The 14,089-nt window shown below is 44.5% G+C and overlaps 2 protein-coding genes across 9 annotated transcripts in view; one reads left to right on the top strand and one right to left on the bottom strand.

Moving 5' to 3' along the window:
* The window catches only part of TET1 (tet methylcytosine dioxygenase 1), a 147,982-nt gene extending 135,945 nt beyond the window's left edge, over positions 1 to 12,037 (bottom strand). The window contains exons 1-2 of one of the 2 annotated variants that reach the window (XM_082408575.1): positions 10,848 to 12,037; positions 5,199 to 5,281 (exon numbers count right to left, since the gene is read on the bottom strand). The gene's annotated coding sequence lies outside the window, so the exon portion shown is untranslated. Of the gene's footprint in view, positions 1 to 5,198 lie in introns of both variants that reach the window. The other variant, XM_082408571.1, reaches the window with a different exon arrangement.
* A 58-nt stretch (positions 12,038 to 12,095) lies between these two features.
* LOC309636230 (solute carrier family 25 member 16) overlaps positions 12,096 to 14,089 on the top strand; it is an 88,733-nt gene continuing 86,739 nt past the window's right edge. For 3 of the 7 annotated variants that reach the window (XR_014249318.1, XM_082408584.1, XM_082408583.1), the window contains exon 1: positions 12,097 to 12,349. Coding sequence is in view for 6 of the 7 variants with exons in the window: in XM_082408584.1 (XP_082264710.1) it covers positions 12,229 to 12,349 (121 nt within the window). In the remaining variant the exon portion in view is untranslated. Of the gene's footprint in view, positions 12,350 to 14,089 lie in introns of all 7 variants that reach the window. The other 4 variants (XM_082408585.1, XM_082408587.1, XM_082408586.1 and 1 more) reach the window with 2 other exon arrangements.

The following is a 14,089-nucleotide window of genomic DNA, read 5'->3' as shown; positions in this document are numbered from 1 at the left end:
TTCACAACACAGCTTCATTCTCTTTTTTTCCCCCTACATTTTGAAATTCCTCAGTCCTGGAATTCTGTGACACCTATAGGCCATCCTGGTTCTCCTCCTATAAGTCCAACCAAAATGCCTTCACCATCTTCTTTCTCTGGATGCTTCCTTCTTCAGACCTCTCTTGGCACTGCAAACACTTCGAGACTCCTGGTCCAGCCGAAGACTTCCAAAGCTGACTCTCCAGCCATGAATGAATGGGGTTTTTTTTGGTTTTGTTTTGTTTTAACTTTTTGGCCTCACCCCGTGGCATGTGGGATCTTAGTGTCCCGACCAGGGATCCAACTTGTGCCCCCTGCATTGGAAGCACGGAGTCTTAACCACTGGACCGCCAGGGAAGTCCCCAGCCCTGAAGGTTTTGCTCTGTAACTGCAGCCCATTATCTCTAACCCCTGAAGAACTGTGCTGTGTTCCTGAACTCTTTTTTTGCATTTTTCACCTGAGACATTCTGGGACCTGCTCCGCTGATTCTTCCTTCTCGTTGCTTCATACATCGTGACCTCTACATAGTAGGCACATTAAAAACAACTGACTGAATTATTCCTGAATGTTTTCTTCCTCCCCTCTGAGAATTCATTTAAAGCTGTCTTGATTATCTGGTGAGTCTGTTCTAACAAACATACTTTCTCCAGCTCTGTGAATAGAGGGGATGAAAAAGTTGGGACAGATACAGGTCTGCCTGGAATGTCCTTCTCCCTCCGGTTCCATCCTCTCCTTCCTCTACATTATTCTCATTCTTGCCAACCTGGCAAACTTATCTTCATCCCTCAAAACCCAGCTCACAAAACTCCTTGTCTGTGAAGCCTCATGTAATAACCCAGGCGGAATTAGGAGCTTCATAGCTCTCTCCACACTGCTTCTGCAGCAGCCCCAGACCTCTGTCATAGCACTTCTGACACACTCCACTCCAGTTACCAAACCGTATGTCTCTCAAAGGACTTATCTTCCTTTTTTTATATTCCCAGTGCTAGCTCAGGACTTAGCACAAAGCAGATACCCAATAGCTCAAGAAACTTTGTTAAATGCCTCTCAGAGGACTTCCCTGGTGGCACAGTTGGTGAGAATCCACCTGCCAATGCAGGGGACACGGGTTCGAGCCCTGGTTCTGGAAGATCCCACATGCCGCGGAGCAACGAAGCCCGTGCGCCACAGCTACTGAGCCTGCATGCCACAATGAAGAGTAGCCGCTGCTCGCCACAACTAGAGAAAGCCCATGCGCAGCAACGAAGACCCAACGCAGCCAAAAATTTTAAAAATAAATAAATAAATGCCTCTCAGAGGTCCTTTTTAAACTCTGTGACTGCGATTATGTAATTCTATATATTTGCACAAATGAGGCTAATTTCTTGATAAACTTCACAGTGTCACAATACCTTAAACCTGGCAGAAAATGGAAAGCACCTACTACAGGCTCACACAAAGCTGGGACTCTGTGGGTCCCTTTCCCATTCCCTCCTCTTATATATAAGAGGCATTTCAAAAATAGTTATCATTGTCTTAAAGGTTTCTAAGGCCTTCATCATCTGTAGAATTCTATTATTTAAAATCCACTGACAACTCAGTTCCTCCAGGAAATTGTTCTTAAACAACCCCACGAAACACAGATAACCTCTGAATTATCACCTCTCCTCAGCATTCATGAAGAATAGTGTTGAACTTTATTAATTTGTACTCACTGATTATGTAATTTTGACTCTGCTCATTAGTAATGCATATGTCAACATTTTGTTCCCCCAACTATGTGAAAGCTTAAGAGTAAGACTCATATCTTCTATTTCTTTTGTGTCTTATCTTTTTATAGGACCTAGTACTATAATACCCTCAATAAATATCGCTGACAGGTCAAATACTGACTGACAGAAGCAATTGGATAATATCTCCAAAGTGTTTTTATCTTCTCAGAGAAAAACACTAAGTAAATCCATCAGTGTTATTATTATTATTATTATTTTTTTTTTTTTAAGTAGAACTATTTTAATATATTGTGTATCCGGAGAATTAATAAGTTAATGGTTCTTAATCTTTTTTTTTTTTTTAATTTTGTTAGTTTGTTTATTTATTTATTTATTTTTGGTTGTGTTGGGTCTTCGTTTCTGTGCGAGGGCTTTCTCTAGCTGTGGCGAGCGGGGGCCACTCTTCATCGCGGTGCGCGGGCCCCTCACTGTCGCAGCCTCCCTTGTTGCGGAGCACAAGCTCCAGACGCGCAGGCTCAGTAGTTGTGGCTCACGGGCCCAGTTGCTCCGCGGCATGTGGGATCTTCCCAGACCAAGGCTCGAACCCGTGTCCTCTGCATTGGCAGGCAGATTCTCAACCACTGCGCCACCAGGGAAGCCCCATCAGTGTTATTATTGCTCAAGTGTGTGAATAACAATTGCTACCGTTGATTGAGTAATGTCTTTACACATTATACTATGCTTTCTAAATAAACATGGCTTTAAGTTGTAACGTAAATGCCCCAAACTTCCAAATTTACCTCTCTAGACTGAATCCCATTGCTCCAGACGTTTCTTTTTTTTTGGACGCGCCTGCGGGATTTTAGTTCCCCGACCAGGGGTTGAACCCGTGCCCCTTGCAGTGGAAGTGCGGAGTCCTAACCACTGGACAGCCAGGGAATTCCCAGAATATTTCAGCTTAGATCCTTCATAGACATCTTAAACTCAACGTTTCCAATACTACATTACTCTTAAAACACTCCTTTCCATTGGCTTCTATCCTACCCCCCCATCCCCTCACCCACACACATCTCTAGCTACCCCTCTATCTCCTTTACCGCCTCATCATTCTCCAACTGGCCATTAGGTGTTGCAGTTACTCAAGGCTGAGTTCTAGGTTCTCACTCTCTCTCTTTAGGCTTGACTTACTAATATTAAATCTTCAGCCCGGGCTGCTCCTTATATATTCTACTCTTTAATATTTCCTCTTGGATGTCTCTGAGGCCTCCGCATACTCAGTGTGTCCCAACCAAGCAACTCATCCTCTCCCCTGTCCTTCCGCTTTGCCCTAAAGCAACAACAAACTGATCCTCTTCCAGTGATTCCTGCCTCAGTGAGTCCATCCAGTCGTGTTTTTTGTGGGTTTCTTTTTGGCCGCGCCACGTGGCTTGTGGGATCTTAGTTCCCTGACCAGGGATCGAACCCATGCCCCCTGCAGTGGAAGCACGGAGTCCTAACCACTGGACTGCCAGGGAATTCCCCATCCAGTCATGTAAACCAGGAACCTAGGAATTATCTTTATCTCCCTTTCCTCACCCCCTAATTGAATCCATCACCAAGTTCTGTCCATTTCATCACTTCAGTGTGTCTCAAATCCACCTTCTTCCCTCCACTCCCATGGCCTGTACTCTAGACCAATTGCCATATCTTGCAATAGTGTGCTCACGTCCACTTTTGTCCTTATTCCATTGTCCAAGCCATGAGCAGAATGATCATTTTGAAATACACACCTCACCATGTAAGCCACAGCTTAATACTGGCTTCATATTGCTTTAGGATAATGTCAAGACTCCTACAGGGGCTACAAGGCTGCCAGTGGCTGTAAGACTTGACCTATTTCTCTATCTCATCTTATATGATAAACATCCTAGTTCTTCTCACTCCAGCCTCATGTGGCTTTCTTCTGTAATTACAAACCAATAATTCCACTCTTGTAAACCAGTAAATTTCATTTGCAGAAAAGTTTCATTTTAGGCAAAGCAAGCACTTTACAGTTCTTCAGTCTAGCAGCTCCCTCTATTGTCTTACACATTTGTCAATGTGAGTGACCTGCCTGAAGCCTGGAAGGACATAGCATGGTAATGTATTTGAAGTTGTGATCAGACCCTTGAAGACACCAAACTCTTCCACCATAAGCTCTGTTTCTTTTTTCTGTAATGCTTTTTCTTTTTCCCTTCCTCAGTTAAGCCCTAGTCATTCTTCACCTTTGGGTTCAAGCATCATTTCCTTAAGGAAGGCTTCTCTAAACTGGTTTAGGTCAATCCCTGTTTTATGGTCTTTTTTTTTTTTTTTTGGCCGCGCTGTGCAGCATGTGGGAACTTAGTTCCCCAAAGGACTTATTCCAGTTTAAATTTTACATAAATTTCTGTGGTTACTTGATTAAGATCTCTTTCCCACTAGAATATAAGCTCCCTGAAGTGCAGGAACCAAGTTTTTATTTACTATTGTATATTTGATGCCTAGCACCTGTACAAGAAATACGTGATGAACCACAACAAAAATAAATTAGATCAGTTCTCTAAATAATTTCCAGTTCATTGCTATATCTAATTGTAACTACACTGAGATGATGTAGTTCCTCTTCTGAAAAATTCAGAAAACTCTTACTCATTTTTCAAGGCTCAGCTCAACTCTCTAGGTCTTCTTAATTTCCCCCCACAACCCCACCCCAAGAGAACTGGTCTCTTCCCTCTTTGCTCCTTATAGTACTCTATGCATACCCCTAATACTGGACAGATACTGACAAATTATACTTACTTTTTTGTAACTGCTTGCTCTCTTACAAAAGTCTTTGTAGGAATTTTATCTTATTTTCATAGCTTGACCATCTAACATAACACCTGGCGCACAGTAGGTGGACAGTAAATATGTATGGATTGAAAGAATAATGATCTGTTCTGCAGGTCTAGGGGTGCACATACTAAGGAAGTGAAAGGAATATAGCACATATTATATGCTGTGCACTGTGGTAGGTCCTTTGTCTAAATGATTTTATTTGATATCCATATCATATCTGGGGGATCACCCATATTTTTACAGGTTAGAAACTGAATATCAGGTATTTATTGTCTTTAAGATCACTTACAGGACCTCCCTGGTGGAGCAGTGTTTAAGAATCTGCCTGCCAATGCAGGGGACACGGGTTCAAGCCCTGGTCTGGGAAGATCCCACATGCTGCGGAGCAACTAAGCCCATGCTGCGCCATAACTGCTGAGCTCGCGCTCTAGAGCCCACAAGCCACAACTACTGAGCCCGTGTGCTGCAACTACTGAAGCCCACGCACCTAGAGCCCGTGCTCCGCAACAAGAGAAGCCACCTCAATGAGAAGCCGGTGCACCACAATGAAGAGTAGCCCCCGCTCACTGCAACTAGAGAAAGCCCATGCACAGCAACGCAGATCCAAGGCAGCCAAAAAATAAATAAAATTTAGAAAAAAATATCACTTACCTACTAAGTAGAGAAACAGACATTCAATGTTTCTGTTCTTTTTCACTATACTCTGTTAGAACTTAATGTACAGCTTTGGAGGACTGTAGAAAAAGATTTGATTAAAAAATGTCACTTTTCATTTTTTGAATACCAGATTACTAATGCCGTAATAAAAAAGAAACCTGAAGCTGTTTCCTAAAATCCCTGCTTTCCTGATTAAACTTTACCTCATGTTCACAAACTTTTTCAACTGTACACTAGCCATGGAAAGCTGAGGGCACAACTTAAGCATATCTAATATTATTTCTAGAGTCAAAAATAATAAGAATCATCTTTATCTTATGCAATTTCTTAAGATTTAATTACCTAAGGTCAAAACATAACCAAAGTATGCTTTTAAAAAAAATCAGGGAGTTCCCTGGTGGCCTACTGGTTAGGATTCCAGGCTTTCACTGCCGTGGCCCAGGTTCAATCCCTGGTTGGGGAACTGAGATCCCACAAGCTGTGAAGCTCCGCCAAAAAAAAAAAAAAAAAAAAAATCAAACCATATAAAAGAGTGTACAAATGCTACTAAAGGAGCAAAGATCATGTGTTACATATTGGATAAATTATATATGACTCCAAAATTATTTAAATTATAAGGCATCTGTGATATATGATGCTTATTCCTGGTAAATATAAGTAAATAAACGTTAATGATCTGTGGTCTAAAAGAGACTACCTAGCCTAACTTAAAGATAGCTAAGGAAATTCCCTGGTGGTCCAGTGGTTAGGACTCTGGGCTTCCATGACAGGGGGCACGGGCTAGATCCCTGGTCGGGAAACTAAGATCCTGCAAGCCACACAGTGTGGCCAAAAATAAATAAATAAATAAATAAATAAATAAATAAATAAATAAATAAAATAAAATAAAGATAGCTAAGGTCCATGACAATGTTTATTAAAATGGAGCCTCCCCTTGATTTGGGGAGGCCCAGGTCGGAGTGGGGGTTGGGGGGAGGTGTAATGCCCCCCCGGCAGGGATGACCCCCTGTCTCCGGCTGGCCTAGCCTACTCAAACCTGGTATATGAGTGGGTGAAGGCGGCCATCTTCTTCAGCATCGTCAACACCGTTGCAACCACTTGGACCCTCCCCAGCCTCCCAAGTGCATCACAGCTCTATGTCTTCGTGGAATCGCACTTTGACAGTGGCATCAACAACTGGCTTTGCAGGTACATGTATGACCACACTGGTGGGGAGCACTCTGCGGTAATTGCAGCGTTGGGGGCCAATGTGGCCACATTTGCCATCACCCCTCTGTGGCTTGGGCCTTGTGATAATGCCTACCTGTGGTCATGTCTTAACTGCTTTGGCCTCAACTTTGAGCTCTGGGTACAGAAACTGGCAGAGTGGGGGTCCCTAGCGCAAATTGAGGCCTCTCTGTGGGAGCAGATGTCCCGCAGGGTCTCAGCCATCTTTGGGGCCATGAACTTCTGGGCCATCATCATGTACAACCTTGTAAGCCTGAGCAGCCTTGAGTTCACAGAGCTGGTCGCCCAGTGCCTGCTACTCACAGGGTTCCCCCAGACCACACTGGCCATCCTGTTTGTCACCTACTGGGGTGTCCAGCGGGTGAAAGAGCGAGAACGAACCCTGGTGCTGGAGGAGGAGCAGAAGCAGGACAAAGAGAAGCTGGAATAGTAGGGAGGGGGAAGGGCTCTTCTCAGCTACTCCTGCGCCCAGGTCTAGGCCAGGCCAGGTGGGGCCTGACTAATATAATAAAAGACTTTTCTGGGCTTCCCTGGTGGCGCAGTGGTTGAGAATCTGCCTGCCAATGCAGGGGACGCGGGTTTGAGCCCTGGTCCGGGAAGATCCCACATGCTGCGGAGCAACTGAGCCCGTGAGCCACAACTACTGAGCCTGTGCATCTGGAGCCTGTGCTCCGCAACAAGAGAGGTCGCGATAGTGAGAGGCCCGCGCACCGCGATGAAGGGTGGCCCCCGCTCGCCACAACTAGAGAAAGCCCTCGCACAGAAAGGAAGACCCAACGCAGCCATAAATAAATAAAAATTAAAAAAAAAAAAACTTTTCTATCGCGAACAACAACAACAACAACAACAACAATAATAATAAAAGGCACATTGATTTACTCCTGTTTCATGAAATGTCGGGGTATGTGTGGGGTTGGGTGAAACTTTCAAAGAAGGCTTTTTACATTTACTTATTTATTTATTTATTTAAGCCGCGCCCTACGGCATGTGGGATCTTAGTTCCCCTACCAGGGAAAGAACCTGTGCCCTCTGCATTAGGAGTGTGGAGTCTTAACCACTGGATTGCCAGGCAAGTCCCCAAAGAAGGCTTTTTAGGTAGTTATTGCTATATCCAGTCTTTATGGTATTCATGTATTGCCCATATTTTAAAAAAAACTGCCTGGGACATCCCTGGTGGTCCCGTGGTTAAGACTTCGCCTTCCACTGCAGGGGGTGCGGGTTCAATCCCTGGTCAGAGAGGTAAGATCCCACATGCCTCATGGTCAAAAAACCAAAACATAAAACAGAAGCAGGGGCTTCCCTGGTGGCGCAGTGGTTAAGAATCCGCCTGTCAATGCAGGGGACACGGGTCCGAGCCCTCGTCCGGCAAGATCCTACATGCCGCGGAGCAACCGAGCCCGTGCGCCACAACTACTGAGCCTGCGCTCTAGGGCCTGTGAGCCGCAACTACTGAAGCCCGCGTGCCTAGAGCCCGTGCTCTGCAATAAGGGAAGCCTGCGCACCGCCACGAAGAGTAGCCCCCGCTCGCCGTAAACAGAGAAAGCCTGCGCGCAGAAACAAAGACCCAACGCAGCCAAAATAAATAAATAAATTTATATAAAAAAAAGAACAACAAAAAACAGAAGAAGTATTGTAACAAATTCAATGAAGACTTTAAAAAAAAATTTATTTATTTATTTATGCCTGCATTGGGTCTTCGTTGCTGCGCGTGGGCTTTCTCTGGTTGCGGCGAGCGGGGGCTACTCTTTGTTGCGGTGCGCATGCTCCTCATTGCGGTGGCTTCTCTTGTTGCAGAGCTCAGGCTCTAGGCGCACAGGCTTCAGTAGTTGTGGCTCACGGGCTTAGTTGCTCCGTGGCATGTGGGATCTTCCTGGACCAGGGCTCGAACCCGTGTTCCCTTCATTTGCAGGCAGATTCTCAACCACTGCACCACCAGGGAAGTCCCAAACCAGTCCCTCTTTCTGTTTTCCCTCTTCTGTTAATGGTCCATCAAGTCTTTTAACCACCTTAGCAAAAAACTTTGCATCAGTTTTGACTTATCCTATTCCTTGCCTTCCATATTTAATTCCTTAGCAAGCCCAGAAGGTGCTATCTCCTCCATCCATTTTCTTTCTGATTATGTTTTCATGCTCTCACCAACTCTCTTGCCTGGATTATTGCAAAAGCTTCCTAACTGGCTTCTTTACTGTCAGATCTGTCAGTGACTGTCTTCCCAATTATTGTATTCATCTCTCCCTGATTAATTCTTCCAAAACATAGCTGTCACCAGTTTCTTATTAGCCACTAAATTAAGTCTAAACTCTTTAGCCCAAGATTGAAACTGTTCATGATATAACCTTGACCTATTTCTCTAATGTTATTGGTCAGTGGTCTGCCATACAAGTGTTGGGGAGTCAAGGAGAGGGGGTCAAGAATCTTAAGACAGGCAAACTGGACAATTCTTTGTTCTTTGACCAAGCTGAGTTTCCTTATTTGTGTGTGTGTGTGTGTGTGTGTGTGTGTGTGTGTTTGTGTGTATGTGCACCTGTGCATGCATGTGTATACATGTATGTGTGTTTGCCCTGGCCCATGCTTGGCTGTGTCAAAAGCCTGTTCAATTACCTCCTTCCCTCATGATCTCTGACAAACATGGTCTTTCTTCTGCATCCCTACTTTTTATTCGTGTATGTTATTTATTTTACTATTAGGTTCACATTCATTCCATGAAATAGTACATTCACTGAGGGAAGGGATTCATTTTTCTCCATTTCTTTAGCCTCTGGCCACTAGTTGCTATCTATTCTAGCAGTGAAAGACAGACATAGAAAGGCTTGGTCTTTAAGTAGAGCCACCATTGTATATCATCTATTCAGAGTCAAGTGACATATCAAATGAACAAAACAGATAATTCCTACCTTCATGGAGCTTACATTCTAGTGGGGGGAAACTAATAATAAAAACATTTTATATATGTTATAAGCACTGGTAAATGCTGTGGAAAAAATTAAAGGAGAGAAAAGAGATAGTGAGTTTCGGTAGGGGTGAGGGTGGAGTGGGTAGTAATTTTAAATATTACAGCCAGAAAAGGCCTCCTTGAGAAGCTTACATTTGTGGAAAACCTGAAGAAGGGTATAGAAAGAAGAAGTTACATGGAATATCTAGGGGAAAAGTAGTACAGGTGGAAAGAACAGCAGGTGCAGAGGCCCTGAGGGAATCATGCCAGGTATTTATGAGGAACAAAGAAGCCAGTGTGACTGAAGGAAGTTCTAGGAGTTGAGGCCAGAGATATAACAGGAAACCAGTAGACCATTTTAAGAATTCCCCCAAGTGATATGGGAAGCCATTGAAGGGTTTGGGGATAAGGTGTGACAAGATTTGTTTTAGGTTTTAAAGAATTGCTTTGGCTGCCATATTAGGAACGAAAGTAGGAAGCAAGAGAAAGCAGGGAGATTAATTAGGAAATTACTCAAGGTTTATGGACTGAGGTTGGAGTTGTGATTTAATGAAATGAGGAAAGGTTGCAGGAGTAGTATGTTTGGGAAAGAAGATGAGGAATTTTGTTTTGGATATGATAAATAGATGCCAGTTAGATATACAGGTGGAGATGTGGGAAATATGGATCAATAGATTTGGAGAGTGGGTGGGAAGGGCTGGAGATTAGAAGTCATCCCAATGACTACATATAAATGGTATTTAAAAGTCAGAGGTTGGGTAAGATCTCTGAGAGTGAGTGTAATAACATCTGTAGGTTGAGTAGTTTAGCTGTAACCAGCTGAGTAGAGAAGAAATAATTGGATGTTTAAGTCACTAGACTTGTCGGTTATCATGTATATAAACTTTCCATCCTAGGTCTGGATTGAGTTTTGGAGTTGAGGGCCATTACGTGATAAATTAAATCTGTAAGGTGCATCTCATTTGAAACAGAAATGGATTAGAAGAGATACCAGTACAGCTTACAGGACAGGGGAAAAATACACATTAGCACTAGGAGCTGGGACAGCTTTGCTAGTTACGTAATATGAAAGCATAGACCTTTCTCTTTTTTTTGTTACATAAAAAAAACCTGGGGACTTCCCTGGTGGCGCAGTGGTTAAGAATCCGCCTGCCAATGCAGGGGACACAGGTTCGAGCCCTGGTCTGGAAAGATCCCACATGCCGCGGAGCAACTAAGCCCGTGTGCCACAATTATGAGCCTGCGCTCTAGAGCCTGTGAGCCACAACTACTGAAGCCCGCGCGCCTAGAGCCTGAGCTCTGCAACAAGAAGCCTGTGCACCACAGCAAAGAGTAGCCTCTGCTCGCCACAACTAGAGAAAGCCCATGCACAGCAAAAAAGACCCAACTCAGCCAAAAATAAATAAACAAACAAACAAACAAAAAACCTTAGGGAGGTTGTTCTTGTACTTTTTTATTGTAATAAAACATACTTCAGGGATTACCTGGCAGTCCAGTGGTTACGACTCTGCACTTCCACTACAGGGGGCACGGGTTCAATCCCCGGTCACTCCGCAAGCCGCACGGCCAAAAAAAAATAATAATAAAAAATAAAATTACTCTTTTAACCATTTTTTTTTTCTTTTAACCATTTTTAAGTGTACAATTCAGTAGTATTAATTACATTCACAATGTTGTGCAACCATCCCCACTTTTGGGAGCTTTCAATTCTTCACATTAGACATGCAAATTATTAATAATGATATTATTATATAGGTCTGTATTTTCTGGTAGAAATTGAATATTGGGAACATGGGAAAAAATAAATTTGAAATCTGGACTCATCATTAATGATAAATGTCGGCTAGAAACACCTTGCAGAGGCATATCCATAGAAGGAGAAAGTGGGGACCAGTGTCAATAATAGGGAAGATTGGAGTAAGTATTAACGAAAATTATAATAGGTAATTTCTGAAAAAGAAGATAAAAGTTCAGAACAACTTTGGTCACAAAGAATAGGAATGAATTTTGCTCAAGCTGGAGGTGATGAGGGACGCACAGTAAGAGAATAGTGCTGGGTAAGGGGTGGTTTGAAAAAAATAGTCTTGTAATACAGCGGGGTCAGGGAGAAGAAACTGGGAGGTTCCTGAGAGTTTAGGAGTTGGTGGGGAGTAAAGCGGTGGAATTTGAGAGCTAAGCACAAAGCACAGATTCAGAAAGTCCTGGCAAGGCAGAAGTATTTGTGTAATTCATAGGGCCCCAAAGAAAGAAGAACTTGCTTTAGCAATTATTTCTTTGGCAGAGGGGTTGGGAGTGGAATAGAAGCTTAGTTGGGGGGGGGGTGTTTAGGGAGGCAGAATGTGAGGTTCAGCGAGAAGATCTGAGAAGGCAGAGCTGATCAGGTGGGAGACAGTGTAATTTCAGAAGTTCCTGGAAAGAGTGAGGAACCAAAGGTTGGTTCTGGAAAGGGTTCATTTTGGGGAGGTCAGAAGGCAGCCCGATGGACGGTTACATGTCGATCGATGATCAATATGGGTTGATGGATGGGGGAGAGATTTCTGAGGTGGTGGGTTTTGGAAGGACCTTCTCGCTGGCCATGCTTCCCTTCTTCCGCCTGTAACAGAAGACGCCTGCACAGCGAGGCCAGAAGTAGAGATGTGGGGCGAGGCTGGGGAGATGGGGGAGGCGTCCAGCCCCGGCGACTCCCGCTTCGGGCCTTGACCCAGGCCCCGCCCCTGGCCTACGCCATCAGCCAGCGCCGCGCCGCCCGTGGTGTTCCGTCCCGCCGTGCGGCGGTCGGTGCCCTGTCACCGCCTGCTCTGGCCATGGCGAGGGCCCTTGGGTTGTAAATTGGCGACCGAAGCTCCCAACGCGGCCCTGGTCCTGATGGCGGCGGCGGCGGCCCTGGCAGCGGCCGAGCCACCTCCCGCGATGCCGCAGGCGGCAGGAGCCGGAGGGCCAGCTGCCCGCAGAGATTTCTACTGGCTGCGCTCCTTCCTGGCCGGAGGTGGGTTTCCGCCGGGAGCACCTGGCCGCGCACGGAGTGGCCCGGGGCGGGATCCGGGGCAGGTCGGGTGTATGCGGCCGCGATGACATTCTTGGACTCTGGCTGCTCCAACGCCCTGCCAGGTGTTTGCCCGGACCCGCTGTAACCTCTAAGAATCCCTTGACTAATGACAGCAGGATCCTGGGGAGGAAGGGCCTCACGCTGTCGAGGAGCGGCTGGAGCCTTGGAAAGGCTGAACCAGGCACCAGTTCTTCAGGGTTGGAGAGCAGGAAAAAGAGGGGAGTCCCTTAAAGGACGTCAGGGTTTCAGTGCAACATGCTGGGCACTCCTTTCTTTTAAAAAGACTGTGCACGACCGAGAGTAGAATTGGATTTTGCTGTTTGCTTAAAAGAAAATAAACATTGGAGGTCAGCTTTTTAAGGATGACGGGGAAATTGTGCAAAACTGTCTACAACCAAAACTGGTTCCGGTGATTCTAGAAAACTGTGCCACAGGTACTTGACAGGTAGCTGGTGCAGCCCTACTATTGGGGTGACTGTCGGGCCAGAAGTTTCATATTGTCTCTCAGAAATTTCTGCTTTCCCATATAGAGGTGTTTCAGTCTCTACCCTCTCTTAGTTGACTGTCTGGGTTGTCATCACTTAATTATTTGTAAAGGCTGGGAATTTTTAAAATTCCACATTATGAGGACTTGTAGAAAGATATCTGTACGCTGCAATAGTATTAAGAATTATTTTGTTCTGCTGATAAAAGGGACATTCATTTATTTATACAAGGAATATTTGAGTGTCTGCTACATGCTCAGTGTACATTAGGGAATAAAACAAAGATCCTAGAGTTTACATTGGTTGGGGACTTGTTGTGAGAAAGGCAATAAGCAAAATGAAAAAATAAGTTATATAGTATATTAGAACATGACGAATGGAATGGGAAGAAGGAAAAAGGAGAATGGGGCAAGGAAATGGAGAGGCTACGTGGGTACAGTATTAAATAGGATAATTTGTGATAAGTCTCATTGGGAGGATCACACTTGAGCAAACTTAAAAAAGTGAGGGAGTTTAGCAAGTTGATGTCTAAGAAGGAGCCTTCCAGGTGGGGAGAAAAGCTAAAGCAAAGTCTTCAAAGTCAGGGAGGACCTTATCGGTTCAAAGAACAGCTGTGAGACCTATGTGGCTGGAGCCAGGTGGTGCTGATGGGGGAAGGAGATTGGAAAGTTAAAGGGGGCAGGAAATGAAGGGTCTTGTAAACCACTGTAAAGATTCTAACTTTTACTTGGAGTGAAGTAGGGAGCCATTGCAGGTCTTTAGTAGAGAAGTGACATGATATGACATGTTTCCAAAGGATTACTTGGGCTGTTCTGTGGAGAATAACTGCAGGGATGTAAATATGGAAGCAGGGAGACCAGTTTGGTGGTTATTGCAGTAATTCAGATGATAGATGATGGTAGCTTGGATCAGGTTAGTAGCAGGGGAGGTGGTGAAAAATTGTGATAATCTGGATATAGATAAAATAAATGATTTTCTGACAGATTAGATATGGGTAAAGAAGAGAAGTCAAGGGGGACTTATTTTGGTTTGAGCAGCTGAAAGGATGAAGTTGTCATTGACTGAAATGGGAAGCCTGTAGTTGGGACAACGTTCATGATGGTTGTTGGGGGAGATCAGGAATTCAGTTTTGGACACGTTACATTTTGTGATGTTGACTAGACATTGGAGTAGAGTCTTGGTAATGTGTAGGCAA

The sequence above is a fragment of the Balaenoptera borealis genome (genome assembly GCF_965194805.1).
Source record: "Balaenoptera borealis genome assembly, chromosome: 10".
Taxonomy (NCBI): Eukaryota; Metazoa; Chordata; class Mammalia; order Artiodactyla; family Balaenopteridae; genus Balaenoptera; species Balaenoptera borealis.
The sequence above is the reverse complement of the archived record's forward strand: the minus strand, read 5'-3'. Positions and strand labels throughout refer to the sequence as shown.